Source organism: Podarcis raffonei, chromosome 1 (assembly GCF_027172205.1).
Source record: "Podarcis raffonei isolate rPodRaf1 chromosome 1, rPodRaf1.pri, whole genome shotgun sequence".
NCBI lineage: Eukaryota > Metazoa > Chordata > Lepidosauria > Squamata > Lacertidae > Podarcis > Podarcis raffonei.
In genome coordinates, this window is record NC_070602.1 from 17,762,075 (window position 1) to 17,781,204 (window position 19,130).

At 44.7% G+C, this 19,130-nt stretch overlaps 1 protein-coding gene across 5 annotated transcripts in view; it reads left to right on the forward strand.

The window, feature by feature from the left end:
- Nucleotides 1-19,130, forward strand: part of CCDC85C (coiled-coil domain containing 85C) — a 168,776-nt gene that overhangs the window by 6,226 nt on the left and 143,420 nt on the right. The window contains exon 2 of one of the 5 annotated variants that reach the window (XM_053375524.1): nucleotides 6,009-6,555. The exons of the other annotated variants lie outside the window; for them this stretch is intronic. Within the exon in view, the coding sequence (XP_053231499.1) occupies nucleotides 6,009-6,247 (239 nt within the window). The 3' untranslated portion in view covers nucleotides 6,248-6,555. Of the gene's footprint in view, nucleotides 1-6,008; nucleotides 6,556-19,130 lie in introns of those variants that run through there. 5 annotated transcript variants of the gene reach the window in all.

The following is a 19,130-nucleotide window of genomic DNA, read 5'->3' on the forward strand; positions in this document are numbered from 1 at the left end:
CTCTGCTGTATCTCTTACAGGAGTCAACAATTACCCACAATGCTACTGTCCTTAACAGCCACTGGCATTTGGGCACTGCTGGTTTGTTAAACCCTTCCCAATGTTGCTTACAAGAACACCTAGCAAAACCCTGGAGACTTGGCTGGCTACTCACTACAAGATGGCATTAAAGCTCCTATTTAAAACTACCCTCTGCCAACCTGTCAAAGGAAATGGTAGTTTGTTTATTTTTGGCATTTTATGTACCGCCCAATCAACCGTGTTGTGGTTCTGTGAAAGAGCTCAAAGAGGAAACTACAGTTCCCAGCATTCTCCAGATCTTCAGGAGTTCTGTCTTAGAAAAACTGCAGACTCTGCTCTCATTCTGATCCCACACATGGCTGGCATGCCGCCTCTGACAGATTGCGGTAAAAAGGTTTCTCCAGTCCCGCCTTGGGATGAGCGGTGCTAAGCCTCTTTCAATCAGACCAGTTTTAAGTGTGTGCGGTATGGTTGTGCCTGAATAATGCATTCACAGGGCCCTCCACCCTGATGGAGAGAGAGAGAGAGGTTTTGCACAGGCTCAGCAAGACTTGATGATTGAATTTGGATGCTGCTGTGCTGGCTTGTCATCTCCATAAAATTCTTCTTGCAATCTAGTTCAGCCCTCAGTCCTCATAATCTATGTTTTGTTCTAATTTTGAGTATCCATACCCAGCCTTTCAGTTGAATGATTCTCTTTTTAAATTAAATTAAATTAAATTAAATTATAAATATCAATACACTACAAAACAATATACACTTAACATAACATTACATATGTTACATACATATGTTACATACAAAACATACAGCATATATCTCACCTTCACCACCCCTTCTACCTATCACGTGATTATCGACTTCCAACCAGTCTCATTGTGTAATTTTGTCACGCATTAAATCTATGCGCAATTCATATTACTTATTTTGTTTATCTTTTGTAATTATTATGGCTTTTCACTTGTCTAATTTCTCTGTTCATTAGATTTATTTATACATCTGTCAGGAGATTTGTGTTTTCTATATAAATTTTGAGATAATCATTGAATATTGACCAGTCTTTATTGACCCTTCGTGTGGTATTTCCTCTTAATCTCCCAGACAATTTTGCAAGCTGTGAGTACTCAGTCAAGTTGAATGATTCTCAAGGTGACTTAAGAATAGGCTGCGTTAATAGCGGGGATTGAGACCCCAAAACTGGACACAGCCGCGGTCCAGCAATCCATAGCTCCTCTGGCTGATAGATGGCGCCCAAATATGCTTCCCTCTGGCTCTGCAATGCCAGGGCAAATGGCAGCTGGAGCTGAGTGTTATTTCTGGCAGGGAGAAAGGAAGCCAGCTCCTTGTAGCTGGTCATTCTCTGGCTGATTGATGAGGCCAGGCTGAATGTCTCCTTGCTCCGATTGCCTTTTCCCCTCTACATAACCGACCGCTGCGGTCTGCAGGAGAGAGGACCTCCTGTAGATATCAATTTCATCAAGAAGTGTAAGAACAGGTCCTTTAGTGTGGTGGCACCTACATGTTGGAAATCTTTCCTGGAGATTTTTATCACGGTTTGGATCTGGCTTGAAATTATGTTTTTTATCCTTGATGCTTTGAACTGTTGGTTGCTTTGGGATGTCTCCGGTGGAGTGATTTGCGAATGAAGTAAAAATAAATATTATTCCTTCGGAGGCAGGGGGCGTAACCTCCCAGTGGGTGAGTCCCCTGGCACAAGGCCCAGGCCCAGGTGTCCGTCTCATCTTCATAAGGAGACTGTAGAGAAGCAGTCTTGCGGTGGATCCATCAGCCCTCTGAATTCCCCCTGTTCTGCTAAGCTGGGAGCACTGGCACTTCGCTGCTGGGTTCCAGGGAAGCACTGACGTCAACAGGAACATGTGTGGTAACTTGCCTAAGCTTCCCCTCTAGGCTATCAAGCCACCCACCCCACCCTCCCTTATGTTGTAGGGTTCTGGGGGTTGAGAAATCACTTGGCAATTTCGCTCCTTTGAATTCCTTTGCCTTGGAATACATAGACGGGAGAGACGAATAAGTCTGGCACAGGGAAGGCAAATTGCTGCTGAGGCAGTTTTCTTTGGGTACTTCCTCCACTAGACGCATGTGCGGCTTTTGGGAGGGGTAAAAATGCAGAAAGCGATGGTCTGTTCTTAGGTTGAATCTCTTGTGGGGCTGTTGCTGCTGCTGCAGGAAAGGTGCCCTATGCTGAATCATCCATACTATGGCCGTAACGTGGAGGAGTATTTTATTTCATTTATATACTAACCTTTTGTTTAAAGTCTGGTAAGCGCCAAAATGGGCGACATCTTGGGAACAATGTGCACACTGCCTGAATTCCACCATGAAGGAAGCATGGAATATTCATAGCTCAGTGGCTGGGCACATGTTTTGCATGTGAAAAGTTCAAAGTTCAACCCCAACACCTCTAGGTAGATCCAGAAGGATCCCTACCTTGAGAGCCACTGCCCATTATTGTAGACAATACTGAGTAGAAGGGATCTATGGACTGACTGGGGGATCTGTATTCATAGTGGGGTTCAGGTACTATCATCAATTCAAAGTGTTGGTGCTGACCTTTAAAGCCCTAAATGACTTCGACCCTGTATAGCTGAAGGAGCGTTTCCACCTCCATCGTTCAGCCCAGACACTGAGGTCCAGCTCTGAGGGCCTTCTGGCGGTTCCCTCATTGCAAGAAGTTAGGGTACAGAGAACCAGGCAGAGGGCCTTCTTGGTGGTGGCGCCAGCCATGTGGAATGCCCTCCCATCAGATGTTAAGGAGATAAATATATAGTACCTTGGATGTTGAATTGAGTCCGTTCCGGAAGTCCGTTCGACTTCCAAAATGTTCGAAAACGAATCAGAAGCAGCCAATGAGAAGCTGCGGAAGCCCCGTCAGACATTTGGGTTCCAAAAGAACGTTCGCAAACCAGAAGAATCACTTTTGTGGCATTCGGGAGCCAAAACGTCCGAGTTCCAGGGCATTTGGGATCCAAAGTATGACTGTACAACCTTTAGAAGACATCTGAAAGCAGTCCTGTATAGGGAAGTGTTTAATGTTTGGTGTTTTATTATGCTTTTACATTTGTTGGAAGCCGCCCAGACTATCTGGGGCAACCCAATCAGATGGGCGGGGTGCAAATAATGATGATGATAATTATTATTATTATTTTATTATCATTATCCTTTTCAGACTGCTCTATAAATTCTGCCTCCTCAAGTATGTGTGGAACATTCTTTCGGAATTAACCAGGATGTACAAGGGTGCATAATTATGCCTGTAAACCCTGTACCAAATAGAAATTTTGCTTGCCAGCAAAAATGAAAAGGGTGGCTTGGTAGTGGCCTTGTTCAGTCCCTTGCGTTTATATAAAAGAGACTTAAGTCTGAAGCCTGCTTTCGTACCCTGTGGCACGTAAAACAGGTGTGCCATGTTTGTGCCACTTTTAAGATGCTGCAGTCGGCCCCAAGCTCGCATTTTCCTTGGTGAAATGTTGTGAATGGCAAAACCTGCAGTTTGCTGCATGGCGAAGCAGTAGTGCAGACACTTTACTAGCTGGCTGGAATGCAAAGCGAGCTCGCCCCACTGAAAAGTGTTTTGTGAATCGGCTCTCCATTTGGGTACGCTATTGGAATAACTTGCCCTGCGAACAATAGATTCCCTGAGCTTTGTTATAATCTGCTCATGTGTGTGAGCACAGTTCCTCCCACTTCTTGGCTGCCTGTGTGGGAAGGAACTCTCTGGCGTCAAGCCAACATTTTCTCCCCACCCCCCACCCCCTGGGTACGGAGGCCTCTGTTTTCCAAACATCCAGCTTCAGACACCCAAAGGTGGCTGGTGTTGCCGTTCAACTTGGTGATAAGTCCTGGATATGGGTTTCATTTGCTGAGAGTTGAGACAGCTATCTTCATATTCTTTCTTCAGCATCATTCCTGGGTTTCCTTCTAAACCTGATCTTTCTCTGAGTACGGATGTTAAGAACTTCAATGGCTCAGATAAGCATCAGTATTCTATGTAGTCCATCCTAAGTGCCTTTTGCAAAAGCCTTCACATATGTAAATGTGTGCCTCTTATCCGCACTGTTTGTACTGAAGTTGAAAAGTCTGCTGTAGCAAAAGCAGTGTCTAGCAGTTCCATTAGGACTGTCATACCATTGCTGGTGGGAGAGTAAACTCTGAGTTTGGAGCTAAAAGCAACCCTCCAAAAACTCTACAATTTTGACCCCACCCAGAAGTCTGGTGTCAAGGCCAACTGTTACAAATCAGGGCCCAGTTTTACTTTCATGTTTTAAGCTGGCATGTTTTCACATGCCACCTTTTTAACGTGTATTGAAAGGGTTGTCCAGTAGGCGTCGGAGAAAGCAAGTGTTTATTTTTTTGTTAGGAAGTGAAGCTCAAGGGCCTTGCATGCAGAAGATTCAGTCGCCTGTTCATCTCCAAATAAGGGCTGGGTATGGTCCCTGCCTATGACCCTACAGAGCCACTTCTAGTACATATAGATAATGCAGAACCAGGTGAGCTAATGGTCTGTGTCCTGTATGTGGCAGCTTCCTTGTTCATTTTGTAGCTCAGCACTGCAGGTGCCTTGGTGTTAGACCTTTCTGATTCCCTCTTTTCTCTGCTTTTCTTTTCTGCTGTGCTTAGAAAAATACAAAGTGCCCAGGCTGCAGGTTGACATCCTCTTAGAAAAAGAATAGATATGTTTTGAGAAAGAACCTGATAGCAGCGTTCAAGGTCAAAATCTGTGAGGCATCTCCCTCAAACAATCCTGAGAGTTTTTGAAGAAGCAGCAACTGGCATCTGCTCCCTCCTTTCCCCAAGGACATGAGAAATATAAATATGAAAGGTTCCACTCCTTTTCATTGCACAGCTCCTAGTATGTGAGGTGTTTTATTAACCATTTTCTTCTTCTTTATTGCTACACTTAGCATCGTAGCTAAGCTTGTGAGCACAGAACCCGGAAATCCCCATTTCAAATCACTGGGCACGTTGGCGCATCATGCTCAGCCAAACTATGGCGTATCATGAATGCACAGGCTCCTGAGGAGGCAACTGCACCCGTTTGCTCCTTCCTAGGCTTTTTAGGTCAGTGTGGCACAGCCAATAAACCAAGCTTTGGCTTAGCATGTTGTCCAAATCCGAAAGCATGGGTAAGGGTTCTCTTCCATAACCGTGATGACCTGTAGCCAAGGTTTGTCCTATGGGAGAGGTTTTTAAAAAACAGTTTAGAAGTGGTGTGTGTCTGTGTGTACCATCTCCCTTGTGGGGAGAGGTGGTTCAGAGTTTGGCTGCAGTTCTCTGTTTTAAAAATGATGAAGGTGCCCAATAGAAATTCACCCAAACATTTCAGTCAGAGTCTTGGATTTTTATTTTTAAAAAAAACATGCACAAAACGTTAACACAGTAAAAGCTCTCTTAGGAAAAAACCAAATCTGGCATTGAGGTCATGATACTTTGCTAAAAGATTTGGTAAGAAACAAACCCAGAATACGCTGAAATGTAGGAATGCGTATTGATTGCATGTGAATATTCTGCTCAAAAGCAAGCTTAAACATTAGCTTGTCCCCTAAATGACTCTCTCCCCAACACTCTTTCTTTCCCAGATGTGTTTCCATGACTCCACGTTCTTATGGTTGGAACCTTCCTTAGATTTTGATCAGACAAGGCCTTTTGAAATTTGACATTGATCCCACGGAGGGCAATGCTTGTTTCCCTTTTAGATCCCAAAACACAGAGCAGTAAGGCTGAATAGGATCCAAATGCCAACCTTTTTTTATTTGTTTTATGAGGTAGCAACTTGTGTTTACTGCTGTGTCTCTAAGGACTTTCCCTTCCAGGATCTGGCTCAGCTCAGAACCTGCTTACCTTCACAGGTAATAGTGATAACATTGGGCCTCTTCAGACCATTTAAGCCCAACCTCAAACATGGGACCCATTGAAGTGCTTTACTGTGTAGATCTTCTACCACCCCGACCCACTTTTTTTTTTAAAAGAAAACTACAGCAGTGGGAACACTGTGCTTCCCGTCAGATCAACTCATGACCCAGTTACGGGTCACTTGGACACCAGAGATCTAGGCCAGCTCGCAGCACAGAGCCAGAACCCTGCACCCCCAGATGTTCCAGACAGATTGTCATGTGCGATTGCAGCCTGTGATTTCGTTTATCTGATGCACAGCCTGCCTGAGGCAGGGAGGAAACTGGTGCGTGGCGTGTTTTGCCAGACATTATGATGGGAAAGGGCTCTGGCCTGATTGAAGTGAGTGGCGACCAAACCTTGTGGGAGGAAAAGGAAGCTCCCGTTCCTCTCTTCCCCACCCTCCTGTTACTTCCAGTCAATAAGGTGACCGACTGTGAAGGGCAGGTCTCCTATATCTGCGCTATAAATTTGAAGCACCTGTATATATACCACTTTATCTGCGTATCTGAAGGAGCTTTATCAGTATACCTGAAGGAGCATCTCCACCCCCATCGTTCTGCCCGGACATTGAGGTCCAGCACCGAGGGCCTTCTGACGGTTCCCTCACTGCGAGAAGCCAAGTTACAGGGAACCAGGCAGAGGGCTTTCTTGGTAGTGGCACCCGCCCTGTGGAATGCCCTCCCACCAGATGTCAAAGAGATAAACAACTACCAGACTTTTAGAAGACATCTGAAGGCAGCCCTGTTTAGGGAAGTTTTTAATGTTCGATGCATTACTGTATTTTAATATTGTGTTGGAAGCCACCCAGAGTGGCTGGGGAAGCCCAGCCAGATGGGCAGGGTATAAATTATTATTATTATTATTATTATTATTATTATTATTATTACTACTACTACTACTTTAAGCAGTCATTGCTCCCCCCAAAGGATCCTGGGAACAGTAGTGTGTTAAGGGCAACAAGGGTTGTTAGGAGACCCCTGTTTCCCACCCACCCACGGAGTTTCATTTCCCAAATTTCCCTGGGAAAAGGGACAAATATTTAAACCACTCTAAGAACTGCAGCTTGGTGGGGGGAACAGGAGCCCCCTAACAATTCTCCTCAGTGCCCTTAAGAAACTACAGTTGGTTTGATAAAGCCTCAGATGCAGAGGGTACCAGAGAAAAGAAAACTCTGGCAGGTTACAGGCTCTTCTGCACAAGTGATGAAAAGCTGCATTTTGCTGAAATCTCCAATGTATCGGAGCCCTCTTTTCCTGTTACACCTGGTCACCTGCTCTTTCCAAGTTCCTTATTTTGATCTGGGGGAGGACAAAACATGGGTGTGGTTCCAAACTGGCAATTTGGGCCGGTTTCTTTTCCCGTCCTACTTCCAGTGAAGTTTGAGGTGTCCAAATGCCACACCCAATGGCTGGCATCTTAGATGGCTGCGGTGGCCATTCTTGTGGCTGGCTAGGTGTGGCAGGTAAGTGGCTCAGGTGTTGCCATTTCCTGGAATTTCTCTGAAGTGTGGCAAGAGGCAGCATGCGAAGAGCTATAATCTCCCCACTTCTTCGTGACATATCAAAATAAAGATGGCTGGGTGGCAGACTGCAGGCTTGCCCCAACCCCTTCCGGCCCCACAACATTTTAATCATGGCGTGTCAGTAAATTTCGTGAGGAAAATGAAGCAAAGAAGTTTCCATGTGCTTTATATTTCATATAAAAATGTTTTTGCATTGCTGTTTGGTGCGTGTCCTAGAACGAACGCAGGCCTCTGCTAATCTGGCTCTTGATTTTTTAAAAAATAAAATTGTTCAGCGTATTCCCTACGAAGCACCTGAAAGTGATTTCACAATACAACATAACCTTTATGCAGAACAATTACACATATAAAAGCAATTAAAAAGCATTACATATGTAAAAAGAGTTAAAATCTAAAGCCTGTCCAGACACGTAGATGTTTGTGTGTTTTTATCTTTTTATTGCTAATTTTAATTATTTTTAAGGATGTTTGCTGATAATTTTAATGTTGCTAGCAAACTGCTTAGGCGTTTTATTGCACTCAAGTGCTGTATACATTTTGTTAATTAAACTAATTCACTGAAACAATAAGTCTGTCTGTCTGTCTATGTCTGTCTGCCTATCTGCCTATCTATCTAGCTATCTGATAACTTTTAGGAAAAGAGCCACAGCTCAATGGTAGAGTAACCGCGCCAGATGGGTGGGCATGAATAATAAAATTAAATAAAATTATTATTATTTGCATGCAGAAGGTCCTAGGTTCAGGTGGTGGCATCTCGGTTATGGCCTGGAGAGAACCCTGCCTGAAACCCCACAGAACTGCTGCTAGTAAGTATAGGTATTATCAATCTAGTTGGGCTAATAGAATCATAGCATTGTAGTGTTGGAAGGGACCACAAGGGACATCTAGTCCCACCCCTTGCAACTGCACCAGTGGTCTGACTTAATATGAGGCAGCTTCCAACATTAGGAAATTCTCCAGATCCTCAGCTCGTCCCTAATTATGTGAGCCTCATATCCTTGGAATGTGTGGTGCACCACTGATGTGAGTCACCTGCTACATCATTCTAGATTCAGGTAGGTAGCCGTGTTGGTCTGATGCAGTCGAATAAATTAAAAAAGTAAAAAATTGTCCAGCAGCAACTTAGAGACCATCTAAGTTTGTTCTGGGTATACGCTATTGTGAAGTGTGCATGCACACGAAAGCTTATACCCAGAACAAACTTAGTTGGTCTTTAAGGTGCTACTGGACAATTTTTTTATTTATTTTGACTGCTGCATCATGTTCAGCTTTGTCATATATATATATATATATATATATATATATATATATATATATATATAGACTTGTTAATCATGAGGTGGCTCAGATTGTTATGTGTGGTTCCCAGAAATATGTCTATTGCTGCTTGAATAGCTAAGTCAGTAAAGCATGAGACTCTTAAACTTAGGGTCGTCGGTTCGAACTCCACATTGGGCAAATGCTTCCTGCATTGCAGCGGGTTTGACTGGATGACCCTCGTGGGCCCTTTCAACTCTGAAGTTCTATGATCTATGTACTATTGGAGCATTCAAGACAAGGCACTTTGCCAAGAAACCACCACCTTGCTTCAATTTGCCCTCTTGCCTTTCTGCCTGAATCTGTCCATATTATGGGCGACCTTGTCTAGCTCTTTTCCTTGGCTGGCTCTAGTCAAGCAGGGTACAGATTCTTTACCCTTAGTGAGTAAAGCACAGGCGTACGGAAGGAAACCAGCTGAGATATTTACCTTTTTGGCCAATTAAGCTGCTGACTGATGTGTCTGCAGTAATAGCCCATCATGGCTATGTGGTTTTCCAAAGAAGGATTGCTGTCTCGGGGGTTAAGAGGGTGGAAAGATCGCCACTAGTACTATTGATCCCCCCTTGTAAATGCTCACTTAGGGGGCACAATGTATTGCAGTAAAGCAGAGGTATGGAAGCATTATTTGAAAGGAAGTGGCTGTTGCCCGGGGGGTGGGGGGTGGGAACTGATCCATGCGTGTGGCCATTAAGGCACAATATATACTTCCCTCTTCCTTGCCTCCCTGCCAGCCCTGTAGGCCAGAGAACCTTCTGTTTTCATTAAGGTATTGACAATCAATGTGCATGTTTGCTGGGATAAATTAATGAGGCCAGAAAGAGCAACAGGGGGCGGAGGCAGGAAACGGGGCTAGACCATTGGGATTTCCGAGCAACTGGCAAAGGCCATCCTGGATGTAAAAAAATGTTTCGAAAAGATAAATAAAGAACAGAGAAACGTGCATTACTTGTTTGTTTTAAATTTCCCAATTCCAAAGATCTCACTGTCTCTCTCTCGGTGTACATACCTTCCAACATTTCTCCAATGAAAATAGCAATATCCTATTCCATATTAATATTATTAATAATAATTTTATTATTTATAACCCACCCATCTGACGGGGTTGCCCCAGCCGCTCTGAGCAGCTAACAAAATGAATTTCAATAGGGACAAATGTAAGGTTCTGCAACTGGGCAGGAAGAACCAGATGCACAAATATATGACGGGGGACGCCTGGCTTACTAGCAGTACATGTGAAAAGGATCTAGGGGTTTTCTTAGATTGCAAGCTTAACACGAGTCAGCAGTATGATGCAGCAGCAAACAAAGCTAATGCTATTGGCTGCCAGTTCAAATACGAAAACCAAGTTCTGCACAAAGCACAAGTGTCAGCCAATCTCCAGGAAAGGGGGAGTTCAAGCCTTGAGGGGCTGCTGCCAAGAATGCCCTTGAAGACCTGTGATCGGTGGCAGAGCATCTGTGGCACAGTGTCTCCTGGTGGGGTAGGCAAAGACACCTGCCCAAAATCTTGGAGAGCTGCAGTCAGACAATACTGAGGTGGACAAGCCAGTTCTCTGACTCAGGAAGCTGCCCGGTACCATGTTCCTTCCTAGGATACCGATTATATTATCAAGAAAGTGGGGTGAACAGCTTGTGGTTCTGGGGCCACACCTGCCTTACCAAGGCTCCCAGGTCCAAGCAGCCACATACCAACAGCAAGAGGGAGATGCTCCCAGAGAGCCGGTTGGTCTGGTCTGACAGCTTTGGTCTGAGAGACTTTCATGTGCAACGCAACCATCTCTTGCTGATGCTGCCTATAGATTTGTTCTCTTGCCCAGACTCTTATTTGTACATCAGTTGAAATGCACCCACATTTGAAATGGACTATTGCCTAGCGCTTACATCAGTTAAACCTGATAGTTCTTGAGAGTTCAGCTGCCCCAAAGGTGTCTGTGTTCCCTTGCTTATATAATTTAGTATTTGTTACTTTTGCCTCAAATCTTTCCCCTTCTCTCTTTCTCTGACCGCCACCTCTTCCACTGCCGTTTCCCGGTTTCCTCTCGGTTTTGGTATGTCCTAGCTAAAAAACTTCAGAATAAAGACTCCTTATGGATTGCGAGAGAAAATCAATCAAGAGCCCTTGGGCCGTTGATGCAATTATGGTCTCATACCTGTCCGAGGCAATTAAATAATGGAACGGAAACTGAGTAATGTCAAATATCTGGTTCCTTCCCGCGGTACATGATTACAAAGGATCAAATTAATTTAAGCCGTGGGCCTGCTAAGTTAGAGTGCTGCGTTTAGGTGAAGACTGGCTGGGGAATTTGGGAGAGTGAAGGTCCTGAATCATTTAGCATAGGAGCAATCTGAGAGGCAGTAAATAATATAGTTCGGTTTTAAAAACGCAGTCATGGGGAACTTGTCCAGAAGAAGAAACCATCCCTTGAGACCTGTTATATTTAAACAGGAAGTGTAATATTGGCCCAGGCATAAAAAGACAACCCCTGTTTATTAATTCCAGGATTGGTTGGTTGATAAGAATATATTTGCTGGTTCGGAGCAGCAGCACAGTGACCTGTCAAGAACGACATGAGCAGAGCTTTAACCTCTTGTTGGTAACCAATCTATGGTATTCAGATGTGTTTTGCCCCTCAGAGTGGAAGCTCAATAGAGCTCTCATGGTAAACAGCTTTCGGGAAGCCTATTCTTTTACATACGATATGATATATATGCAATTTAATAGCTGTCACAAAGAGGGTGGAGCAAATTTCTTTTCTAAAGGACCAGAAGGTAGTACAGTGGTACCTCGGGTTACATACGCTTCAGGTTACATACGCTTCAGGTTACACACTCCGCTAACCCAGAAATAGTGCTTCAGGTTAAGAACTTTGCTTCAGGATAAGAACAGAAATCGGGCTCCGGCAGCGTGGCGGCAGCAGGAGGCCCCATTATCTAAAGTGGTGCTTCAGGTTAAGAACAGTTTCAGGTTAAGAACGGACCTCTGGAACGAATTAAGTACGTAACCTGAGGTACCACTGTATCCAAACCAGTGGGTCCAAATTGCAAAAAAAAAGGGGGGGAAATTTCAACTAAACATGAGTCAACAGTGTGATGCAGCAGCAAAGAAGGCTAACGCTATTCTCGGCTGCATCAACAGAGTCCAGATCAAGGGAAGTAATGGTCCCACTCTATTCTGCCTTGATCTGACCACATCTGGAATATTGTGTCCAGTTCTGGGCACCTCAGTTTAAGAAGGATGTTCACAAGCTGGACGGTGTGTGCAGAGGATGGCAACCAAGATGATCAAGGGTCTGGAAACCACATTTTATGAGGAACCTTGAAATAACAGTTTGCTCTTTTTAAAAATAAAAAATAAAATAACCTCTCAGAGGTAATGTGCCAACCAAATAGTATGATTTTTATCTGGAGAATACCTGCCATGTTTCTTCAGCTGACCTTAATTTTCCTCGAACCCATCTGACTGATAACAGAAAGGTTCTTTTGCGAACCTTTTCCCAACCCAACAATTTCCTTTGGGAGGTGACCAGAAGTGCGCACGGTATTTCAAATGCATGCACAAGCCTTTTTCATTCTTGTGTTACCGTGCGGGGGGGAAGGGGGTGGGAAAGAGTCCAAGTGCTGAATTGCTCAGAGCTGTCAAAGGTACAGGAGTCCTGCCAGGAAGGGAAAAGCAAACAAACAAACCATGACAACCATAATCTTGTACTCTGACTTCTGCTGTTTGCTCCAGGCCTCTCTGCATGGGTGGGACTTGGAGTGCTTACGCTGGCAATCAACTGGCTGTCCGTGGGATGAAGCTCATATAGATTTAGCGCAAGGAGGGAGAGCCGTTCGGATCGTTGCTACAAGTTACGGGGAAAACTCCTCCTGAGGAGCAGTGGAATTCCTCCCTGCGGCTTCTCTTTCTTGTAGAGCCTTCAGGAAGAACTGCCTACAGTTCCCCCAAGCATTCTTTCGCGAACGTGTGTTGGGGGGTTGCAGCCAATTTCAGCAAAAATCGAGGCTGAAGGATAAACCACACGTTTCAGGGTAGATAGGCACAACTGTCTCCTTAACTGAAAAGCAATAGAATCGTAGAATTGCAGAGTTGGAAGGGACCTCAAAGGTCATTTAGTCCAACCCCCTGCAGGGCACGAATCTTTCGCAAAATCTGGGGCTCAAACCCACAACCCTGAGATTAAGAGTCATATTCTCTAGTGACTGAGCTATCTGCTTTGCGAGGCTGCAGATTTGAGTGAAGGAGCATTGTGAGAGGAAGGGGTGCTTAATTACCGTACTTTTCCATGTATAAGAACAACCTAATACCCCCCCCCCAAATAATAATCAGAGAGGGGAAATAGAATTTGAAACACACAATATTTGTAACAAAACATATAAAAATAAGCACCCATATAAGTCAAGGAGTAGATTAAAAGATCAATTTCACTTTCAAATCAAATCCATTGGTTCCCCCCCACATCAACCATTCATAGAAGCTCTTTGATCCAGCGGAAGGGGCGCTGGGAGGCAATTTTCTATTACTCCGCCTTCCTTCTGCAGCCCTTGCCCCCATCCCCAAATCTGATCCAAGTACTGGGGAAACCTTTGGGACAGCATTTGGTGGGAGCAAGGGGGGGTTAAGCACCTCCTCCCCTGCTGCTTCTCTAGTCAAATTGCAGCCTCATCCACTACTTTCCATTACAAAGAAAATTAGTGAAAGTCTCTGACATGTTGGCATATATAGGGGCTGAGAGATAAAAAGGGAAGCTCCTGGGTTCTGATCTTGTCTCTCTGCCACAAATTGGCTCAGTGGTCTTAATCCTGACTGGTCTTGCAGTGTGTATTCCCTCTATTTCCAATGCTCATTTGTGAGTGGTTTTGCTTATGCAGCTGAACCATCGCCACCCACATACATATTAGGGCATTGACAGATTTGGGGGAACTCTTAAGGGTTGTAGACGTAAAAAATATTCCACAGGGAAACATTGCGGGGACCCCCTAAAACAGCCCAACGGTGACTGAGCACGCTCAGTGGCCTCTGAAAGCTGGAGACTGTTGATGCACATGGAAATGGATGGGGAAATGGAATGGAGTTTCCGGGCGGCGGGCGTGGCTGATTAGAACAGTGAACAAGAACACTGCCCACTGCAACATTTTGTTGCAGGCCCCACGTGCTAAGCATGACACGTTTCCTGCAAAACCTAGGGCTGTGGGATTCTCAGAAAGACAAACTCTCCCTGTGTGTGTGTTTTAAGTCTCACGTCCCAATTCATTAAACGAGAGTGCTCGTTAGGGTGGGTGTTTGTGGGTGGGCGTGTAAGTAAAATGAGCCGTTGCCGTTCTTGGCTTTTGCTTCAACCATGCAGCGACTTTCACAAGCAAGCAGCACTCTTGTTTCTATGGAGAGGGACGTGTTCACGCAGCCTTTAATTTGGGAGATGGAGCTAACCTTCTCCTATGCTTCACAACTCAGTAAGCAGCGCGAAGACAGATTCTCGGAGACAATGCTACTTTTTCTGCCAGCAGATATCTATTTGTGGAAATGGGTCATCTTCCTCTTGGTGGACACGTTAGCGCTCCAGTGCCTGGGAGCGCTTGCTTTACAATTTTTCTGTCCGCGACGCAGGCAGCAGAGCTCCTCTGCATAACTACTCGTGGCAGCCCAGTGTTTCATGAATTGAAGCGAGTTAACCACAAGGAGAGGATGACATTTCGAGACAGCGCAGGATGAATTCCAAGTCCCGGGCGCACGCACACGAGCTGGATTGCTGTAAAACAAAAGGGGATGTTGTTGTTTTTAGTAGCAAATGCAAGCACAGAAACCATATAAAGGGAGGCATGTTTAAAACAGCCCCAACCGTGGGTTTATTCCATTACCTGCGCAAACCTTTGGTGTTAACGAAATCTCACCTGAACTGATGCTGGGCTTTGGTGTGATGGTGGCTAGCTGCCCTCATCTTCACTGTGGGGCTGCCTCTGTTATTGTTATCACATCCCTTCTACGCAAGCCTTTGAGGGTGATGTGCGATAAAAATGGCGGAAATCGGTTAACCACAAAGAAAACCCCGACAGCGGATACTTATTTTTTTAATATAATGAAATAGGCACCAATGGCAGAGGCCCAATCTAGCTGGAAAAGCCTTTGAGAATGAAAATGCCTTCAGTTGTTTCTGGAAAGTGCAGAGAGTATCTCAACAGCAGTACTATCCACCAGGAAGGGGCAGCCCCACTGAAAGCCCTGCTGAATTACTAGGGCAGAGGCAGAGCCGGGACACTAAATTACAGTGGTACCTCTGGATACGAACGGGATCTGTTCCGGAGTCCCGTTCGCATCCTGAGTAGAACATAACACGCGACTGTGCATCTGCGCGTGCGCGGGTCGTGTTTTGCCGCATGCGTGTGATGTCATTTTGAGCGTCCGCGTGCAACAAAACCCAGAAGTAACGCGTTCTGTTACTTCCGGGTGGCCGCAGAGTGTAACTTGAAAATGCTCAACCTGAAGCATATTTAACCCAAGGTATGACTGTACTGTTTCTGTACCATTTGCATTTCTACCTCCTTTTCTGTGGAATTCAGAGAGCCTTCATCACACTAGATTCCCAGTATGCTAGGGAGCAAACTATGTGGCTTGTATTTGGCACGAGAGGGCATGCAGACGTGGGGATGTGTGCTGCCCTGGTCATCTCTTTGTTCTGGGGATCTAACTGATGTGACTGCCACTATCTGGGGGTTTTCTAAAAACTCGAGGGTGGCCTTAGTGGTGGTTGAAACAGATGGATTTTGAATACCTGAGGCAGGTTAAGCAGCTATGCCACCTGCTTCAAGAGTTTAGAGCCTGTGTGTCCCCCCCCCCCCGCTCTGTTCTTGTATTTGTAAATAGAACATTTGGTACATAGACACCTTCAGAGCTCTCTCACCCAGAGGAAATTATTCTGGCAGTGCCCTGGAACTTGTCTCTGCTCAGGAAAGTTGAGTGTCAAATGCATGACAATAGAATGGAATATTATCAAAATGGCGCCGCAGTTGAGAGCTGCATTAGAAATGGCAACCCAAGCTCTGTCGACATAGAGCTTTTCTAAGAAGGCTGCATCGTTTACAGTAAAGTCAGGCATAGTGCTGAAAATTGGTCATGTAGCCCACAGCAGCTTGGTTCACATGTTGCGGCCAAACATTTATACCCCATTTTGGGCTTATGAACTGGGAACTAAATTGGGAAGTGAATGCCCATACTCAGACATTCTGATTCCCCATCTCACTTCCTGATTTGATCAAATCACAGTTTGCTGTTATATCTAGACTGGGCAAACTACATGGTCAGTTATTAACAGCCAGAAAAAGAGAGAAAACACATCACCAAAAAAAAGAGTAAGGAAAGATGTTACACATTTGCATAAACTTTGTATGCGCTGATATTTGTGTTTAGATGCATATTAAATATATTTTAACTGGCCTTGGACCAGACAGCCCTTCAAAAATAGAGGACTGTCCTCTGTCCGGTGGGACATCTCAAGTTTTTGCAAAGCATTGTTTTCCTTGGTTGGATGTAAGGGCAACCATGGTTTGAGCAACCTAGGAAATGAGGAAAAGAATTGAATTGCAGTACGTGAGGGGAGGAGATAATGGGAGCCTGAGGTTTGGAAACAGACAGACAAACCCAGAAATAGCTTGCCTCTCCGGGAGATATATAGGGAGGTAGCTTTTAAGATGATGGATGCTTGACAGTATATCCCTTCCCTCTGCAGCCACTCTGACTATGTGATTTCTGCCAAGTTCTCAGTTTTATATTAGCTGCTGTTGGCCTAATTTTGTTGTGACAGCTCCAAACTACAGAGCAGGCTTTTCCTGTGCCAGGGGCTCCTAAATTTAAGCAGGCAAAAAGCTGTTTTGGGCACCCAAGGAGATTTGTGTGCAAGGCACATGGCAGGACTGCAGTAGGGCTAGACTGACTCTAAGCTTGGTGGCTCAACTTTGGTTGCCCCTAAATCCACAATTTGAAACCTGATGCAGAAGAATTGAAGAACTCTTATTTTATTACTTTTATATTATTCAATTCCGTTAATGAATTGCTTCCCATAAAATATCTCAAGAGTGATTTCCCAGTAAAAACCTTTGCTGCGCTTCAAAAAAACGGAGATTGTAGATTGGAAATGGATCAGAAAAGGGGGGCAAAGATGATCAATGGGTTTAGAGAGACTCCACTCTGAGGGAAAGGTTGCAGTCGTTGAGGGTTCTTAGTTTCAAGAAAAAGCGACTTAGAGGCGACATTGTAGAAGTTTATAAAGCAGATGGAGGAAAGGTTTTCTCCCTAGTAATGTTCGTACTCGTGGACATTCAACGAATGTCGGAAGATTCAGGACAGCTTTTTAAAAAGTATTTCTTCACACTGTGCATCATTAAACTATGGAACACTCTCGCACATGAGGCAGTGATCGCCACCATCTTGGATGGCTGTCGAAGAGGGGAAATTCGTGGAGGATAAGGCTATACAGTGGTACCTCAGGTTACAGACGCTTCAGGTTACAGACTCCACTAACCCAGAAATAGTACCTCTGGTTAAGAACTTTGCTTCAGGATGAGAACAGAAATCGTGCGGCGGCAGCGGGAGGCCCCATTAGCTAAAGTGGTACCTCAGGTTAAGAACATTTTCAGGTTAAGAACAGATCTCCAAAACGAATTAAGTTCTTAGCCAGAGGTAAACCTGTTTCTTCAGGGGACATACAATTCCATCCAAAGCAAGCAACTGACCAGGAATCTGAGTGCAAGAACTGAACAGAGCTCAGAGTCCTTTCACAACACCTCAACTTTTTTCCCTTTCTTCATTTAATCCATGTAATTTAGGGATGTCCTTTTTTGCAGCTATTGTTAAACAACTGGGAGACAGAAAACCTTACCGGTCTATTGCAAGTCGCCCAGAGATCTATCAACAGACCCAGATCTAACTTCTCCCCACCCCGGCTTGTTGGCTTAATTTGTGCTTCTAGATGTTTGCAGACTTAACATTCACTCAAACTGATCATCTATAATCATATATTGTTCTTATTAATTGGTAGAGACTGTCATGGCAACGACATGAGGACGCTGGAGCGCTCTTAAGATATGTTGACACCAATGCATCTTACTGAAAAGCCTAAAAACCTTTGACTTTTCTATCTCTGGCAGATGGTATATCACTTTTGTCTGTTTTCCTAAGCGCAGTTAACATAGAAGCAGTTCCACCGAAATCAATCAGTGATGCTTCCGGACTCGTCTTAAATTACTATCTCAGCCTGTGACAAGTGATGGTTTTCAGCTCTAGATAAGCAGAACAACTTGGAAGTACCAAATGGATTTAAACACCGCTCATGAGTGGATTTTGGAATTGGAAACGAATTCTGCAATCTGTTTTGGGCATGCAGCAAAAAAGCTGACCACATCATGTCATCAGTCTCAGGAGATGACAGGCACCTGCTTTGCATGCTTGCAGTTCCGTGTTGAGGGGCTAATATCTGGGGTTGGACATGGACCCTTTTGTCTGATTCAACACAAGTCTGGCTTATTACAGACTATTTACCTCATAAAAAAGCTTAACTAGAAACCTGCCTCTCTCCTGAGTGTTTTTGCTGTCTACGTTTTCAAAATGTGTCGGAAGTCACAACTAGGGGTTGCATGTCATGGGCACTAAAATAATTAAAATTCTATACGGAGCAAAGCTAGATTCTATGCCCTCAATAGTGGAGGGCTGTATAGACGATGCCAATTAAATTGGCATATCTGTGTGCCTATTTTACATATCTTTCAACTTTGTGTCAGTTGTGGGCTGTGGAGTGTGGGGGGGGGAGGAACTACAGAATCTTTCCTTGGTTTCAAAGATTGATAGTGGTGCAGTTAATTAATTTTAGACTCTGAATTTAATGTTTGTGTTATGAGGGTGGAGGAGTTGCTTTGGATTCTTTAAATGGTAATGTGTATTACTTCACTTAAAAACGTAGCAAGCTATCCCTATTGCATTCGGGGACCGTCTTGTATTTCTCTGCTGAGTGGGGCTCTGGAACATTTTCTTGGCAATTAGTTCCTGCCTTTTGATACTGGTTTTATTTACTTCGTTAGGCACCTTGGACATTTCTGTGGGGAGGCATTTCCCCAGTGAGGATAAGCATGCTCCATGGGTACCGACTGCTGGGAGTCTGTTGGCAGTGATGATGGAATGTCAAATCTGTACAGCTGGCAGACCGGAACCCATATTGTCCTTGCTGTAGCGGGAGCGGGAGGCGCTGTGGTCTAAACCACTGAGCCTCTTGGGCTTGCTGATCAGTAGGTCGGAGGTTCGAATCCCTGCAACAGGGTGAGCTTCCGTTGCTCTGTCCCAGCTCCTGCCAACCTAGCAGTTTGAAAGTACA